This window comes from Neovison vison, chromosome 5 (genome assembly GCF_020171115.1).
Source record: "Neovison vison isolate M4711 chromosome 5, ASM_NN_V1, whole genome shotgun sequence".
Classification (NCBI taxonomy): domain Eukaryota; kingdom Metazoa; phylum Chordata; class Mammalia; order Carnivora; family Mustelidae; genus Neogale; species Neogale vison.
This window is the reverse complement of record NC_058095.1, coordinates 95,779,903-95,799,547: the sequence shown is the minus strand read 5'-3', so window position 1 is coordinate 95,799,547 and position 19,645 is coordinate 95,779,903. Positions and strand designations below refer to the sequence as shown.

The 19,645-nt window shown below is 37.1% G+C and overlaps 1 protein-coding gene across 1 annotated transcript in view; it reads right to left on the bottom strand.

Moving 5' to 3' along the window:
- RXFP2 (relaxin family peptide receptor 2) overlaps positions 1–19,440 on the bottom strand; it is a 59,748-nt gene extending 40,308 nt beyond the window's left edge. The window contains exons 1-3 of the mRNA XM_044250657.1: positions 19,296–19,440; positions 2,717–2,863; positions 189–266 (exon numbers count right to left, since the gene is read on the bottom strand). Coding sequence (XP_044106592.1) covers positions 189–266; positions 2,717–2,863; positions 19,296–19,338 — 268 coding nt within the window. The 5' untranslated portion in view covers positions 19,339–19,440. The remainder of the gene's footprint in view (positions 1–188; positions 267–2,716; positions 2,864–19,295) is intronic.
- Positions 19,441–19,645: the final 205 nt, after the last annotated feature.

Sequence of the window (19,645 nt, the reverse complement as noted above, 5' to 3'; positions counted from 1 at the left end):
CTGTTTTCGTCCATCTCTCAGTCCCATGGCAGACAACAGCAGACAACAGAGCAGCTGACCAGTGAAACACATTGAACTGAAATCGAAATTCCAGAGGGAATTTAATCACACTCCCCATATGAATCCATGCACCACAAATCATGTTGCTCACAAAGCTGATACTGAGTCTTTGAATCAATACCACTTACAGCACTCCTGTGTTAATGCCACATTATTAGCATTTCCATGGACTGTGCCAAATATAGTCGCCCATCCACTAGTGTCTCCTGCGAAATGGTGATGAATATGTGTCAGTTATTCTATAATTCAAATATCAAATTACAAAACAAAAGTATAAGAAATTGATAATGAAATCAGTTAAAATCAGTTTAAGTAATTGAATGATAACATAGATGGTAAGGGAGAAAAAGCTAGGCCAACATTTGGAGTTTTCCCCTTTTTTGAGGTTACAAATATTTTAAATGTGTGTATTGGAAAATATGGAATGGAAATAGATGACTATTTTACATATATATTCATCTTGAAAAGTGTTACTTGTTTCTAATGCTGACAGTTTAAATGTTTCATCTTTAATTTTGAAACCCTCAGAAGAAAATACAATCTGAATTGTTTTGTCATCTGCATATTGCTGCATATGTATATGTAGTTATGTACTTGATAGGTTTAATGACTAATAATAAAATATGTGTCACCTGACCTTCTTAATAAAGCAAAAGCAAAGTGCCTTTTAATAAAGACCATCTGTTTCTATGGAGTGAAATCATATTTTCTCAATGTGTCTGAGGATACAACATGCTTATTTGCCAAATTCCCTTCTCCTTTTCTGCAAGAAAATTCTACTCTTTTTAAAAGAGAAGACTGGTTCTGAAATATCATTTCTTCAATATTTGCTATTAAAATGGTAAGATACATATTATAATACACCATACTAAAGTTCATACAAATAGAAGGGTAAATTTAAATAGTTTTCCACAGGTCCCCTTTGATGCCTGAAACCTTTAACTCGTTTCTATTTTTTTTTTATTAATACCCACAATGGTTTTTCAAATGATTCTATTTGATGCCTTCACACAGATTATTTTTAATTTGCATTCAGAACACCCTCATGAGGTAGATAAACATGCAGGGTGTCTGATTCCCATGCAGTGGAGAGAGAATGCCAAACATTTGACTGAATTGCCTATTGGCATCCTGACAGCTGCCCTCATCACTGAGCAGTGTTTGAGCACCTATGATATTCTCTATTGTATTAGGCTCTGGAGACACCAAAACAAATAAGACACAAAGAAGAACTCTTCTCAAAAAGTTCATGTCTAGTGAAAGAAGTACAGTGAAGAGACAAGGCAGCCCTTAGTATGACCATACAGGTATAGCAGGATGCCGTGGAAACAGAGAGAAAAAATGCTTATCTTAGACCGGTGGGAGAGCTTCAGGGTAGGGAAGTGGGGCCAGGGAAGCCAAGTCTCTCAGGTGAAAAGGGGACGTGAACTGCATCCCAAAGAGGAGCATGAGTGATCCACAGGAGGTGAGGATGGTAGGTTCCATGAGTGGGAAGCATGCATGAATACTCAAGGGCAGGAAAGCAGATTCTAGAGACAGACACCTGGCTTTTCTGGATGATGTTGTCTCACTTTGATTGCTAGTTGGGCAATTCCAAGGAATGGCAGTTCTGTGTGGTAGAAGACACACAGGATTTTTTAAATTGCGGAGATCTGGGTTCTAGTGTCTACTCGCTCATTAGCTCAGTAACTAGACATGTCAACTTGGCATCAGCTTCTTCAGGTAAAAATATACTTCTTCAAGTAAAAATAGTATTATATTAGACAATATATACATTCCCAACATACAGATCTGAAATGACTTGTAGGACTTTTGGTGATCTGGCCTCTGTCACCTCCTCACCCTCTATATCCTTGCTCACTCTGCTCAAGCCATACTGGCTTTTCTGTCCCACAAACATATTTTCTTATTTCACTGAGCCTCAGGGCCTTTGCACTTGCCCTTTTTTGGTCTGAAACTCTGTTTCTCTACAATTTTTCATGGTTTGGCTCTCAATTCAAATGCTATCATCTCCAGAGAGGTTTTCTCTGGTTGAATCTTAAAAATAGCCCTCCCTTCATGTCACTTTCTATTCTATCATTTTGTTTTCTATTCTTTGTGGCACTTACCACTCTCTGAAATATTTATTACTTAAATAAATATTAATATTTAAATACATTTTATTTATTTATGTACAGGTTTATTGTCCTCCTTGTTCACATTGCCCATGTGAACTCCTTGAGGGTAAGACCTCCTCTCCCTTAAGCCTGCTCTGGTTGGGTGAGTTGAACAGCCCCTGGAACATAGTGGGGACTCAATATAGATCTGTTCAATAAATCAATTCTCTAGACAGAGCCCATTCACACTTTATGAAAGGTATTATCGTAGCTGAACCAAATTACCGAGCCAAAAAGAGATAGTCATAAGAAGACATTTAAAATTAGAATATGGGCATCCAAGTAAATTTCAAAATATGACTTCAATTTTTATCAATTTTATATTTCTGATTTAAGCAACTTCTACCTGTGAAAATTCTGGTCATCTCACAAATAAATTTGGGGCACAATTATTTGTGTTACAGTAGGAGTCCCTGGAGACAATTATTATTTGGTCCAAGCACACTTTGAGGGCATTCACAAGGGGAGGTAAGCATCTGGAGCTGAGTGGGGAAACTCACCACAGTTGTCCTCATCAGCCCCATTCCCGCAGTCATCCACACCATCACAGTGAAAAGCACGGGGTAAGCACTTGGTAAGATTCCCACAGGGAAAGTATCCTTTTTGGCACAAAGGAGTGATTGTACTGCCTTCAGTCAGTGGAAAATCTATGCAAAAGAGGAGACAGAAATATTGTTAATATGGCTAAACTCTTTTCATGGCATCCCATTTAATTTTCTTAAGAACCCTAAAAGTTGAGTTTGTCTGATGTTATTATTCCCAGCATACAATTTCTTTTAATAATATTCTTAATTATAACCTTCTAAACAATCATGGTCGTATCTAACCCCAGCTATATCAACAATGGGACCAACGTTCATTTGGAACTAATTTCAGGAAGGCAATAGTAAATAAAACTAAAGTAATTGTCTTACTTTCATGTGAAATCAAAGAGTTGTCCACTCTTGGAAACAGAAACGTCAAGCCATGAGCTAACAGAATTAAATAGATGTATTTATTTACTTTTTAATCCTTTATTAGAAGGAGTTGAGGTGACATAATAAAAATATACATGCAAAAGGACAGTTTAAGAGTGAATTAGAGAGAAATCTAGAACTACATTTGAATAGGGAGATATAATGGTAAGTAATGACACGTAACACTCACTGAACTTACTGTGCCCCAGGCCAATTGCACAAGGGGTCTATCTCAGTTATTCCTTCTATCACTCTATGTATGGGTGATATTTTCCTTTATGTTTCAGGTGTAAGGAAGTTAAGTGCTGTCATCAGTTTAGAAAGACATAGAAGGTTTGTTCTCTGTCCTTCTGCTATATTAAAAAGGGAGTCCAAGGGAGCTCCTGGCCTTGATGCCAACCTTCAGTGGAAGAGATAGGAACACCTTGTTAATGCCCCTTGCTCCCTTCAATTAGTTATAATGAACCACAGTCATGACTGAGTGCCTCTCCTTCAGTCAATTTTTGTAAAGTTTTGTTTTGCATTCCTTTAAAAAAATACATGACTTCCACAATTATACTAAAGTATTTGCAGAAAGCATCTCTTTATTTTCTGGAAAGTACTCTTTTGAAATTCAAAGAATGTCTCTTACATCTAAATTTCTGAAATGTTTTTGGTCATCCTATCCACAGACTAATTTTGTCAAAGTTAATTACGTTCTTTTTTATTCCTTTTTTATTTTCTCATTCGACCTAGCCACTATCCAGCTTTTGTCCTCTCTTATGTTCCCTGCACAAGGAGACTATTTTTAATCCACCCTTGAAGAGAACTTACGCCTCTTGAAATGCAGCTTCCTGCTTTAATTGATATCTTCATAACGCAATGTATGGGGAGAGAGGATATGAGAACTAAATTGTCTCTCATAGGGAGGAGGTTCATAAAAAAATAGTTTAACATCTTAGAAAACACATAATATTTCGTATGTCTTTGCTCACTTTGTCTAATTTTCACTTCCCTTTAATAAGTACACACAGAGACACAAAGAGAACCTGGCCCTCCTGGGGGACAGCTGGACATACCAATGCAGACTCTACTCCAGAAGCTGCTGCTGCTCCATCCGCTACACCTTCCCTAGATGGGGTGTGTGTGTGTGTGTGTGTGTGTGGCTCTTGGATGCTTTTCTACACATTGGATTTTTGTTCTTACCAAAGCAAAAAATACTTGTTTTGCTGTTGTTGCAGTGGTAGATGAGTGATTTACTCTTAGCGAGTTGGCATAAGACCAGTCAGGTCTGACTGTTTCAGGGAAATTCTGCTGCATGGCTCTGGGAGTTGGCTTCTTAAGCCTATTCACACAGGGAAAGGTGTACTGAGTCACATATTTTTAAGTCTCTCCTTTCTTGTAAACATTTCTGTAGAGGGAAGATTTATAAAAAAAAACTAGTAGTCCTCCTGTGTTTGGAATGTAGATGAGTGAGAGTCAATATATCTTAGTGAAGCAGCTTTGAAATTTTTTATGATACTAACTCACAGACATGTATTTAGTGTCACAATTCAGCATACAAACAGACTCACACTGAAAATAAAATTTCTTGAAATATAACTTGCTTTTTACTTTGTGGGATATACTCTGATCATTGTTATTCTATCTTACTCACATTTGGGATTACAAACCACTAAACTGATCTCATGATCCACTAATGGTATATGACAAATATTCATTCGTGATGAAGCACTCTGGGGACCATCAGACCTGCCTAGACTGGAATTCTCTCTGCCACTCACTAGACTTTAAGCAAACTACTTAAGCTCAAAATTTAGTATCCTCATATTTAAAATAAAGTTCATGTAATATCCTCCTTATGGATGTGTTTCAGGAGCTAGATAAGCTAATGCTTATGAAGTACTAGAGAGTGCCTGGCCCATAATAAGCCCTCAGTTAATGTTGGTATGAGGGCAATTGCAACACAGAGCTAGAAAATAGGACTTTAAGAAAGAAACTCTAATGTAGAAAGAAAGCTTGCTGTGCCTTAGCATTGAAGAATTTTTTATGTGATTTCTAAGAAACAAATAACAGAAACCAAACGAAAGCTTCCCCTACTTCCTCAGGTTTTTCTATTTGAAAATCCATATGACATATATGGTTTCTATTTTAAACAGCCTCAAATCACTGTGAAAGCTAACAGGGAGTTGTAAGTGTCAGAAAAGCAATGAAAATGTCCTTACAACCTCATAATAATAGTATTCTCTTAATGACCTAGTAGAGGTGATTAGACATTTCATTAAAGACAATTTTGAAATAGAAAGCTAAGACATTTTGAAGGCAATATATTGTGTTCCCTTGGGGGTTTACCATGAAGGTAACCTTGAATTCCTTGAGGGCTGAACCTAACTAAGTATCCATCTCCCAGATGCAGATTCAGAGCGAGATAAGTAATCAACTGTCACAGACAAGAGGGATCAACCTTATTTCCCTGTCCCTGGAAGGAAAATGGAATACATCTGGCAAGTTAAGGTGAGGAAAGGGGAAGGGAAAGACTAACCATGTGCAAACTGAACTTATCAATTACGTTCCTCTTAGCCCCTATTGTGCACTCAAAAATGGCATCTTCCTGAAGACATTCTCAAGGTATAAATTTTATACCTTGAGAAGGAAAATAAATAAATGAAATCTATTTCTTATGCCGTCCCTTCTGTATCCTAAATCCCTTTTGTTGAAGTGCCTGGTGCTTACTTGATGCTCAGTCATTTTTTTAATGAATGAATGAATAAATGAATAAATGAATAAATGGATCATTTAGGGATAAAAAGAATTGAAGGAAGAGCTCTTTTCAAGATTTAAACTTCCCAAAATTGCAAGCTTGTATTTTTACTTTAATAACAAAAATATTGTTTAGTTTTCCAAGTACTCCATTTATTATTTTTTCCTGCTCATTATATAATTTAAAATAATTAAGAATTAGTTTAGTTTTCCAAGTACTCCATTTATTATTTTTTCCTGCTCATTATATAATTTAAAATAATTAAGAATTCCTGCTATTGAAAAAGAATCAATAGCAGTCTGTAGAAAGCATATTCTGCCATCTAGTCTTCCTGCCATCTGTGGAAGTGGAAAGAGATAAGTTTTTATTGAAACTTGGGGATTATTAAAATGGAGGATGCCTACATAAAAGCTATGTTGATAGCTTCTGCAGCGATTTCTATGGGACCCTTGCCAAACACACAGCTGAGGGGAGGTTCGAACATGTGAGAGAAAATTGCTCAGTGAGTGCTTCTTCTCTCTTCTGGTCAATATTCTGGACATGTCCGTGCAAAGAGCTTTTTAAATGACTCCTTGATAGCCTTTTGAGGCCAACTGGACTGCTGCCCAAGACATTTTTTGTTGCCTGCCAACGCCTTCCTCGTGTTACTGGGAAACAACAGGTGAAAATGCTTTTTTAGGCCCTCAGTTTAAGAATCCATGGAGATGTGCAAGTCCCTCTTTGTTTTCTCTGATTCTTTGCCAATAATAGTCCTGTGTGAAGTTGAAGAAAGCACTTTTCCCTTCAACCTGGTGTTCTGGCTGAGATTCTTTCCACACTAACACCAGGGATGACAGCTCTACAGTCTCAGGGGGAATATACAGGATCCTGGCCAATGAGGCCATTTCCCAGAATGCTCCACTCCTAGTGGAGTTCAATTCAGATGCAGATGACGCCTCTGCTATTGACTGAAGAGCCTGCTACTCTTTCCTCTAACGAGAGGCAGCACCAGGAGAAACAGTTATTTCACATGCAGAAATGTTAACAGTGCCTTCGATGTGCTAGGTCATTAGGGTAGACAACGCCTAGTCCCACCTAGAGCTGAGGTGCTAGGATGTCTAAGAGAAGCATCAACTCTGTTCATGATGCAATGCAAAAGCAAATCCAGCTCATTCACTGAATCCACCTTCTAGAAGCCCTCCTATTTCTAGGAAGAGTCTGAGCATCATAAAAGCCCACTCTTGTGGGATGGATGATTTATTGTTTGATGGTAACAAGTAAAGTCTTTCTAAAAAAACTTTTATGCTAAGGTGAGTGGACAGAAATTGGCCTCTTGTTTGTTGTTGTTTTTTTTAACTTAGAAATCTTAGGTTTTTATGCCTCTGTGTGGTCCTCTCTTCCCTGACAGTATTGTGTGACCATATCAACCAGGTTGTATAGGATTCAATCCAGTTTTATTCATACATTTACCCACCTACTTTTCATTTTAAAGACTGCTGCCTTAACAGAGTTTCTCTAAGCTTCTATTCTCTGACATGTTCTTCTGGGACAAACCAACCATCTCAGCCTGCAGCAAGTCCCTCAGGATTCCATTCACAGATGTTCTGCAGAAACTACCACCCCATCTCCCTCTGAAGATGATTGTCCAATGTCTGAACAAACAGATTGGGGGAAATGATGAGAAACCGGGTGGAACAGAGTATAAGCTCAACAGATGTTTAAATTAGAAAACAAGAGAACTTCAAATTGCCAGTATCACCATCAACAAGGATGGATCTCAGACCCATGTTTTCCTTCGCTGGGTGCCTTTATGTGGCTTATGAACTAAATGTTGTGTCCCTTGATGGGTTATAAAAGATATAAGGACAACAGGAAGACTTCTCTTCCAAAAATATCTCTGCTACTCACCATTAAACTGCTTAAACCTCACCTTAAGGACGAATTCTTTTAAGTTAAAATATTGTCTTTTAGTATTTAGATACCTAACTTTTCTTCATGAGTTTGAGAGACTTTTCTTCTTAAAACCTACCTGAGCACAATGCACTCGGAGAATGATCACCGTGGTGGATGAGAGGCAGAAGAACATGGAAAGAGTGCTTGTGGAAGTGAAGCCGGATGGAAACTTGGCATGAGAAGTATGGAAGGGAGTGAGGGTGGCTCCCTTTCCCTTCTCTTGCTCTTCCAATTCATCCCCAGTCTGCTGACTGCTCTGTCAAGGGAATTTCATCGGCTCTTCCTCCTGTTGCTGGTAATTCTCCACAATTCTAGTTCCACTGACTTACAGATTTACCTACATACAAAACTCTGCATGTGCCTGGGCAGGATGTACCTCACACAAGCATGGGGCAGCATTCACATAGACAGCTGGTATTGAGCCAATAGAAGCCAACAGTCCTAGGCTGAGGCCCTGAGTGCTTCTTTGATGACAAAGGATGAAGATCTCCTTCCCTGCCTGTGCTGAAGTTGTTCATCTATGTTCTATATTCCACTTGACCTCATGTTCTCAGAATCTCACTCGTTAATTATCATCTTTTACTTCTATATTTTAATATTCCTGTTTCTCCACCATTTAAAAAAAGATTTTATTTATTTATTTGTCAGAGAGAGAGAGGGAGAGAACAGAAGCAGGGGGAGCAGCAGTCTCCCTGCGGAGCAGAGAGCCATCCCAGGACCCTGAGATCATGATCTGAGCTGAAGGCAGACGGTTAACCGACTGAGGCACCCAGGTGTCCTTCTCCACTGGTTTTTAAATATTAATCTTATTCAATCGGATCTCATCTTCAAAACCAACCAACCAACCAAGCAAACAAAATCAACCAACCCATCAACCCAAATTCTACTGTATCTGCAGCAGAGCTGAGACCCACTCCTCTCTTCAAAATTAAATTTCTCTAAAATTCATACAAGTCAATGTCTCCACTTCTTCACCAACATTTCTGTCTTCAACCCACAGTGCTTGGTCTTGGCCTTGATGCTCTGCTAAAAGTCTCCCATTGGAATCATGTCCTCTTTGTTATTAGAAGCAGTAGATGTTTTATAGTCTTCCTCTTACTCAGTTCTCTGTAGCATTTGGCACAGCAAACCACAGCCACCAGGCTGAAAACCTTTTTCTCATGGCTTTGTGATATCTCACTGCCCTGGTTTACTTCTGCTCCATATTCTCTAAAGCTCATATATCTTTATATATCTCATCTATATCTATATAATCTATATCTATATCTCATTGATGCTTTGGCTCCTTTTTCTTTGTCAACACCCTAAAGATCATTGATAAGCATATGGTCAGAGACTTCTGAGACCATCAAGTCAATTAAAGAATTAAGAGGGACCTGCAACAAGTTACTAATATTTTAGTTTGTCAAATAAGAAAAAAAATTAAAACCCTAAATTACAATTAGGGTATTACAATAATGATTTATTAGAAAACAGCATGTTATCATTAAAAATTACACAAAAAAATTACACACGAAAAAAGACAATCCTTTAAAGGAATACACTTAGCTTTACGAAAAAAAAAACTCATTTATTTATGCTTTTGGACTGGTAAAACTTTCATTCCTGATAGCAGAGGCCTGGAACATAGTGTTTGGAACTATGTGTGAGAAAATAGAATTTGGCAATGTTATTAGAATTCTTTAGAGAGCTTAGCCCTCTGGTCTATAACTCACAAATATTTTCATTCAGTCTGTCATTTGTCATTAATTTTGCTTATGACAGGGGCTCCAGAGATGGATGTATCAAGTTCTGACTTTAAAATAAGTATGCAAACTAAAAATAGAAGGTAGCTTGCTTGATTTAATAAAAGATATCTATAAGAACTGGTAGTATATAATAGGCTTAATAGTGGAATTTTGAAGGCTTTCCCTTTGAGATTGGGAACAGGACAGCAATGTCCACTATTTCTACATCTATTCAACACTGTAGTCGAGGACTTTAGCAAATGTAGTGAGATAGGCAAGTAAATTGATGGTTTAAATATTGGAAGAGAAGAAATACAATTGTATTTATGAATGATATAATTGTGAACATAAAAAACAAAAAAATTACTAGTATTAGTGAATTCAGCAAGTTTTCTGAAAATCAATGTCATTTCTATATGTCGGCAACGAACAATAAGAAATGAAAATGTTCAAAAAATACCTTCTATTATAGTATCAACAGTGTTCTATATTTGGGGACAAATCTAACAAAAATCTGCAAGGCATTTATGTAAAGTATGCCAAGTGACATTAAAGACACAAATAAATGGAGGCTTAATATTTTAAAGATGTTAATTCTTCCCCCAATTGATCTACAGGTTCAAAGAAATTACAGTAAAAATCCAGGAGTGTGTATGTACATGCACATAGAAATGGATACATTGTTTCTAAAGGGCACATATTTCTAGAAGCTCAATAAGAGCCTGATCAGTCTGGAAACATGTGCAAAGCAAGAGGATTTATCTGTAAACTCAGACTTATTACGAGGCTACAATAATTTATGTAGTGTAATACTAGGGGGAAAGGGTGAACAATAGACAAATCGAATAGAATAGAAGTTCTGAAAGAGACAGATGTGAACGTTTGATTTATGACCAAGTGGCACTGCAGAACAGCGGTAGGGGAAAGGTGTTTCTAGGTGGATTATATTTAAATATTAAAGGTAAACCAATAGACTTTCTGGAAGATAAGAAGGGAAAAGTCTTTATGGCTTTGGGGTAGAGATTTTAAGGAGACTACAATAAAACAAATGAACAAACAAACAAACAAAAAACCAGAAAAGAAACAAAAGCATTAATCATAAAGGAAAAGAGACCCTAATTAGACTATATTAAAACTAAGACCGTCTGTTGCAAAAAAATGAAAAAACATACCATTAAGAAAGTGTAAAGGCAAGCTACAGAGTAGAAGATGGTTCAGAAAATTTGTAATTAGAATATACATATGTGTGAGTGTGTGTGAGTGTATGTGAGTATGTGTATGGGGGGCGGGGAAAGGGAGTTCCTATAAATTAATGAGTAAAAGACAGAGAGTAAATAGAAAACGGGCAAGAAACTGAAGAGACATGTAACAAAAGCGTATACACAAATGGCCAAAAACATTTGGAAAACCATTAAATCTGATTAGTACATAGGGAAATGCAAATTAAAACTATAATCAATCACCACAGACTACCAGTATGACTATAATGTTAAAAACCACTGATTCTATGCTATTTAGCGAGGATGTGCAGCTATGCAAACTCTCATGCCCCAGTGGGGTGTTCCTTGGAGCAAGGGTTTGGGAAACCATCTGTCATTATCTGCTAAACTCAATGCCTTGAAAGCCTGATGAGTCAGTTTTATTTCCGGGCATGTGCCCAGAGAAATGCACGCACCTGTGTGCCCAGAGACTCAGACAATACTCACAGAAGCATGCTTCATAACAACCTCAAACTGGAAGCAAACCCAAATGTCCTCAAAAATAAAATAGATAAAAATTGTGGTGTGTTCATTAATGGCATATAATATAGTATTGAGGGGTGCCTGGGTGGCTCAGTGGGTTAAGCCAATGCCTTTGGCTCAGGTCATGATCTTGGGGTCCTGGGATTGAGCCCCGCCTTGGGCTCTCTCCTCAGTGGGGAAACTGCTTTCCCCTCTCTCTCTGCCTGCCTCTCTGCCTGCTTGTGATCTCTGTCTGTCAAATAAATAAAATCTTAAATATATATATATATACATATATATATATATATATATATATATATAGTATTTTTTTTAAAAGACTTCTGATCTACAGAACTGTAGGAAAATCAATTTATGTTGTGTGGGTTTTTTTTGTTGGTTTGTTTTTTTAGATTTTATTTATTTATTTGACAGAGAGATAGAGAGCAGAAGTAGGCAGAACAGCAGGCAGAGGGAGAGGGAGAAGCAGGCTCCCCGCCAAGCAGGGAGAGTCTGATGCGGGGCTCGATTCCAGACCCTGGGATCATGACTTGAGCCGAAGGCAGAGGTTTTAACCCACTGAACGACCCAGGCGCCCCTGTGTTGGCATTTTATTTTATTTTAAAGATTTTATTTATTTGTCAGAGAGAGAGAGAGGGAGACCGAGCGAGCACAGGTGGACAGAATGGCAGGCAGAGGCAGAGGGAGAAGCAGGCTCCCTGCCGAGCAAGGAGCCCAATGTGGGACTCCATCCCAGGACGCTGGGATCATGACCTGAGCGGAAGGCAGCTGCTTAACCAACTGAGCCACCCAGGCGTCCCCCTATGTTGGCATTTTAAAAAAGCTTTTATTTATTTATTTGAGAGAGAGAGAGAGAGGGAGAGTGCAGAGGGAGAGGGAGAAGCAGGCTTCCCGCTGAGCAGGGAGCACCACAGGGGCTCTGTCCCAGGATCCTGTCCCAGGATACTGGCTCACTGACTGAGCCACCCAGGAGTCCCATATGTTGGCATTTTTGCTTAAGTTATGTACCATTGAAAGGGAGAGGTGGTTAGTCTCTCCTGATTTCCAGGTAGATTCTATGTAGGTGGAGGTAAGGTGGCCCACACTGACTTATAGTATATGCTCTATGTCTGGGAGTCAGGTTATAGTACAAATAATTTCCTCATGCTTTCCTCTTTACAAAACTCTTGCAGTTCACTCATACAATGGATAAACGTCACATTGCATTTGCAAAACCCTGTGCTCTTTGTGAGGGCAACTTATTTTTCCAAGTAGATTATTTTAATGCTAGTTATAACAAGAGTGGCATTTATAAGTGGAAGTAGGAAACAGCCAATAAAGGAATAGTTTCTGAGCAAAGGAACAGAATTCTTCACCAACACTCAGCATGGAGTATTATCCCTTTCCTGACTATAAGTAAGTTTACCTAAAGACTCTCTTATCTCACTCTCAGAATTTAAGACTTTTGAGGGCATATTTTTGCAGTAGTCCTCCACGGAAGAATGGAAGTGAATCAATATCCTTTGAATTTCTTATATTTTGTGAATTTACATGAAAGAGAATTAAGAGTAGAAATATCTACAATAATAGATAAACTATTTTTAGCCTATGTGGTTGAGCCTGAAAATCTCAGACAAACGGGTGAGTATGAAAGAGACACAGATGTGGGTGGGGGGAGGGAGAGAGGAAGGGAGGGCAAGGAAGGGAAGAGGAATGAGGAGAGTGCCTGAATTATCACTCTTGTCCTGCTATAGGCAAATGACTATCTGGCATCCGCTGACTGGACCATAATCAAACAAAAAAAATGGGTAATGAAAACCAGGGGACAAAAGAAAAAGAGGATCTCACTCCAAATCAGAAGAGATGCCTCCCTAGTCATTTTGTCATGGATTGACAGATTCTTCCAAAAAAAAAAAAAAAAAAAAAGGGAGTGGTAATTAACATCAGGACTACCTCATTGTTAAATGTGCAAATCATTTATATATTTTTTTCTACCCACTAAGAGGCTGTATATTGATCATTAGACAATATGGATTCAGCTATTCCCTTGCTAAATATTTAATTTGTTCATATAATTCTCAAAATTAAGAAAATTTCAAGTAGAATTAATATGTTATATCATGCAGTGAACCCAATTAGCAGCCTGATATGCACAAGGAGTATAGCCAGGAATCAGGATCTCTTCTTGGAAAAAAGCGTACTTCTATTTTGATGGGCTAACTGTAATACCAGTGTTTCTAGAGGTGTTATCCATAGGAAAAATGTATCAGATCACCTGGCCTGATTCTGTACAGTGCAGAGTCCTGTGCCCTAGCCTAGACCTACAGAATCTACTGGGGTGGAATCCTAGAATCTATTCCCTTAACATCACCACAAGTGGTATTTAGAAACCCAGCAGTTATAATGATATTATGGCTGAGGGTAAGAGATTATTTGGTATGCTGAAGGCAAGGCTGGTCAAGGATAAGGCAGTGACTCGAACACAGTTCTGCTAACCCTGTCTAGCCTCCTTGCAACACTGCTACCTCCCCTACCCTAAATCTTACATTCGTATGGCACTTCATTTTAGTACTCCAAATCTCTGGTTTATGAGCCTATCAGTGTCCATTTTCTGATAAAGCAAAATCGGAAGAATGAAAACTACTTTCTTTTCTGAGCTTCTGCACCAAGGGGTTCTGATATGAGCAAGTTCTGAATATGCTCTCCACAACTTTTCCATAGGCACAAAAAAGACTGACACTATGTTTCTTCATTAAAACATAAAGCTCATAGCAGAGAGGACTCTCCACAAATATGAACAAAGCAAAAGCCACGGAACTAGCACCGTAGGTGGGACTGGATGAGCACTAGGCCTGGGCACGAAAACCCTTTGTGATAGGGACTGAATGCAGCCCGGGCCAACAGGTGCGTGGACCTACAGGGCCGAGATCCCGATGATGAATGGGGGATGACCACCCAAGGTTGTGAATTGGAAATCTCCCTGCCCATGCCAGCAGCGAAAGAAGCAGTAGTGCTTTGCAAACTGAACACAAAAGATTCGGAACTGGTAAAATCCCCAGGATTCAAACATAAACTACATCTCAGATCTGAACACTTCAGTGGGTGATGTCGAGGCGATGATGGGATCCCTCCGAGGGAGAGGCATGCAGGAGGAAAGTCCCTCTGACTTTATGAAAATGTCCAGGGCTTCAGAAAAGGGAGGATTCATCCCTGGGGAATTAGATGATAGTATTTTAAAAAGCAGTGTAAATCTGTATGATTAAAATTCTCAAAGAAATAATGGAAGGAAAAATATAATGAGGTAGGAGTGGAATTTTATAAAACCAGAACAGACAGATTTAAACACAGTTGGAATTATTGAAATGGAAAATATCATCACCAACATTTTTTTAAAAAATCTGAACAGATTGAGTAAAAATTAAACTGGAATTACAGGAAGGAAGAAATAGTTAAAATGATCTCTCTCTTTCATTGAACACTTATTCTAATAATACAGAACTTCCCTGGGGAAAGAAAATAGTCATCTAGCACTGGGGAGAGTCATGTGGCATGGGACAGTTGGTAATCTGAATAGGGTGATGGCGAGTACAGATCTTGAACACCTTAAAAGAAACCCATTGGTGAAACGTTTATTTGAGAATTTATAATTTGCTTTAGAATCTAGAAAGTTAATATGATGCATATGCTATAAATGAGATAGCATTCCCTGCTGGGTGTGGGGCAAAAATCACATAATCAAACACATATTTAAATTCACAAAATATAAGAATACACATTTATCTGTATCACAATGTGTGAAATTTTTCAATAAAATGATAAGTGAAGAGTCTATATGGCTTACGGTCAATTTTGACAAAAGAGTTTATATCCTCCGTTTTCAGAGCTTTCTGGATTTCAGAATTGTCAGGCAATCACCATGGACCTAAAACACGAGTGCACGGTGGGGTTGAAGTTATAAGGAGACACGATATATATAAGGAATGAGCTTGTGTTGGGACACGTGCTCTAGCAATGTGAGCCCAAGAAATGAGGACCACCGACCAGGCCAGGAGCCACTGGGACCAGCCACAAACAACAGCAAGGAGACCAGGGCCTCAAAGGGGGACAAGACAGATACAGGAAGTCCTGGACAGGAAGCTCAAGAGCGACAGGAGGCCATGAGAGGTGAGGCATGCTTGAGGAAGGAGGAAATGGAATGGCAGATGGATTCCAAGGGGAGATGAGCAGACAGATGCTAACAATCAAAGCAGAGTAGGTATAGGAATTAGGGGGCTTGAGATATGGAAAGCAGGAAGCTTGAGCCTGAGCTCCAAGAACAAAAGAGTTGAAAACTGGAGGCAGCAAGATGAGAGAGAAGAGGTTTCAGAGTCCAGGAGGCTTGGAGGAGACCACAGTGAGAGGCCGAGATGGAGAAATGACAGCAAGAGAGGCTGCGCAGGCATCTGAGATGGGTGTGTGCAGAGGTGAGGAGAAGAGGGGGTAAATGTGGTGGGAGGCGAATCTAAGCAAGGGTCTGCTGTGGGACTGCAGGGGATGGGGGGGTACCCTTTTGGGAAAGAGAGAGGTATAAACAAAAACAGAGGTAAGGACAGAAGCCAGAAGAACAGTGGAGAGAAGGAGCAGCAAAGACAAGTGGTCTACAATTTTATCAATAAAGCCAATTCCTCATTTGAAATTGCTTTCTAATCTTACGATGTTCAAAAATTTATTTAGTCACAGGAGCATAAATAAATCAGTTTACTTCTATTGGAAGACACTCTTCTGAAGTATTTAACACGGTTGAAATTATTGCAAATTTAATTTTTTTCTGCACATACTCAATGACTGGAAGTATGGAGTGAGAAATTGATGAGTGTGAATAAAGCATAGAAGACAGGTTTTTTTTTTCATTTTCAGATAATTCATGTGAAACAAGCACATTAATTTTTTTCTGATGAATGTTAAATTATATATTAACCAAACAAATAAAAAGTAAACCAAGCCACTTTGGCCTCTTAAATACTATACATGGATGTAGAAATATATATATATATATATATAGTATAAATATATGTATAAATATAAATACTAATATATATAAGTTTATTTATATATAGTATTTAATATGTATTCCAGAAAATGTTGTGCATTTATCATTATATAATTATGTACACAAAAGCTATTCTTAGTTAACTGAATTTTATTCAGGCCACAGTTTTCTAGGATAAAAGTGTACCATATTTCAATACTAACTTATTTGAAGGCATACCAATCTTTTCCTCTAAAATCCAGGTGACAGCCAATTTTGTTAGTTCTAGTAAGAGTCCTTAAAACTCTTAACATATCTGGTCGTATTTGTTTGTAATAAGATGAACAAATGAATAACGTCTGGTCCAGGGTGTATTTACTTAGTGCCTTTAGAGAGAACATATCTCAAATAGCTTTCCCTTCAGCGTTTCTGATATTTTCCCTCTTGGCTCACAGTGGGCTCCTTTCAGCCTTCAAGCAGGTGAGTTTCTTTTTCATTAGTGGTGCCTCGCTAGCCTCTCTGTATGACTGGCTTGCAGTATAATTGATTTTCACAGCTCCCAGCAGCATGATGTAATTGTGTGAAATTAAAATTTAGTTGAAAACCTTTTCTGAAGTCACAGCAACCAATCAGAAGTGACGTTACTTGGAAAAGCAGCCTCCAAGCTGAGCTTTGAACTTGTCCACTAGGGGGCAGTCAAATACTGCTCACTTCAAAATACTGTTCGGGCCCCATTTCCACTGACTCCATATTTTGAAGGTTAGCAAGTTATTTAAGTAGCAACTGGTAGTTACCGAGTAGCATTGTAGGCATTCATGCTATTAATTTCCCATAGAAGCCCGTATTTTTTGGTTGGTAATATTGTCCATAATTAGTCCACAAAAAACTTTTTTGGGGGAGGAGGTGGTTTGAGTCTGGTTAATAAGGATACCCAGTGAATAAATTGATAAAATACATGTATGGAGTTATAAGAGGATATGTTATCTTTACTTAACAGTTAATGTCTGTAGCTTAAGTTAGTCAGTTTCATTCATCCCTTAGGCATTCAAGGGTGATCCTAGCCAGAAGAGAAAAGATAATAGCAAAATGTCTACATTTTACTTTTGTTTAGCTGTGGCCTAAGAATCCATCGCAAATATTTAAGTAAATTTAAGAAGCAGTCTGTGCTCTTACATAATTCTGAATGACTTTTCTTTATTATAGCCTAACTGCTTTAACTATAATTTTATTGTGAAAAAGAAGGTTCACTAATTATATAACAAGTGATTATTATTTTTATAAAAAGGAGTAAGATATCAAAGCATTAGTATGTCTAACTTTGAAAATAAATAACTTTAAATATAAAGGGTTAAATTGGCAATCAAAAGTAATGTAAAATCAGAACATGAAAATTTCCAGGGAATTACAATTGAAATATTTATCAGGGTGGTACTATGGATCTGAAATACGGCATATACTTAGAAATAAAACTCAAAATCATCTGTTTAAAATTTCTTTCCTTCTTTTTTTTAAAAGAATACCATTACATTGTGGCCAACCTTAAAACATTATTTCAGGAATAGATGTTTTTCATCTCAAAGATTTTGTTTTTCAAAATCAATTAAATGCATTACCACAAGCAAAAGCAGTACTATAGTAAAATTGGTTAACTATAGTTGCAATCCCTGTATAGTTAAGAATTAAGGGCACAGATCTCTATAAAGTGTTTTGGATTCAAGAACCTACTTCTTAATTTCTATTCTTAAAAATCATACTAAATGGAATATTACAAATGTACATAAGATATGAACCAAAGGAAGACCTTAAATCAAAGAAATGGACTGCTTTCTACAACAGTACTTCATGTCAAGTGAATTCATATATTCTTTCTCTTTAAGAAACACGTAAGATCACACTTAAATGATAACTTATGTTTTCATATAAAAGAGCTTAAATTCCAAAATAAAAATCATGCTAAGTGTATTAAAATAATATTTTAAAATAATTTCAAACAAAATTTTAATATTTCAAATTCAAACTAAATTTAATATTTAAAAAATCTTTTATTTGTTAGTTTGTAAATAACTGCTCATAAGTACAGCATTTTATTTCGAGATTATAAATGTTCAGTTGAGTTCATTTTTTAGTTTATTAAAAAACCTATAACAAATTTCTCAGAAAATAAAAATAATTTCAAATTCTAACTTTTACTCTCAGTTTTATCAAAATTCTTTAAGAAAAACTATGAACTTAAACAGATATTTTGAATAATAATAATAATAAAACTCACATGCCGTGGGTCTTATATATAGATATAAGTGTACAAGCTCATAACAAAACAAGTCTATATTTTTCTTTAAAAATATATGAAGATTAATTTTTTTTCTTAACTTTACAAGAAAAATACCACTAACTTGAAAATTACCAGCTTGGCTGAAATAAAAATCTTTAAAAATTAAGAACAGTAAAGAGAATTATCTAAATAGGTATACTTTTGTACATTTTAAATGATTTTATTTTATGTAGGTTGGTCCTTCTGGAGAGCTTCTGATTTTTAGATTTATCTGTGGCTTTCATTTTTTTTTTTTTTTTTTTTGCAGTTCCCAGTTTAACTATGTTAACAACGAAACATAGCAACTAACAGTTACATGCATTTTATGAAGCTATTTCAACAGGTTGAAGTTTCATAAGGCAACATTTTAATTTATTAATTTGTCATCCTTTTGTTACAAATACTAAAAATTATTTTCTCCATTATAATTGACATATTCAACATTGTTTTTTAAAGATGTTTTATCTACGATTTTAGTAACACATAAAAGCAAGTTTCCATGAAAAATTTGTTGCTAGGATGGGACTATAAGCAATTAGTGATCATGACAATGATCGTGTAAACTAGATGTCTGTTTCTCAAACACTGCACTGAGTCTATTATAAATATGTTAGAACTAAATAGAAATATTCTATTTCCTATTCTTTTGGAATTGCACTCATTTAAGCGAGAAAGTAGCAGCCTTACCTTTGATAGCTATCAGGACGATGAAATGAAGTAGAAGGAACATTGCAATCAGTCTGAGGCTGAAGAGATGTTTAATACCCGAAAAATAACAACAGGTTTACAGCAATTGAAGTATTGGATGTATCCTCCTTATACCTCCGAAGGAGTTCTGATATAGTAACTTCTGTCCTCCCATGTGTCTGAGCATGCTCACAGCTAGAACCTTACTGGCATGAGGGGAGACAGTCTTGTCTCTAGCAGCCTATCTTTTTCACTCTTTCTTTTCTGTTTCATTTTATTTTAAACCTACAGTTGTATTCTTGGTCGTTATTTCATTATAGCATGGACAGAGAGGCACAAAGAAGACTTTG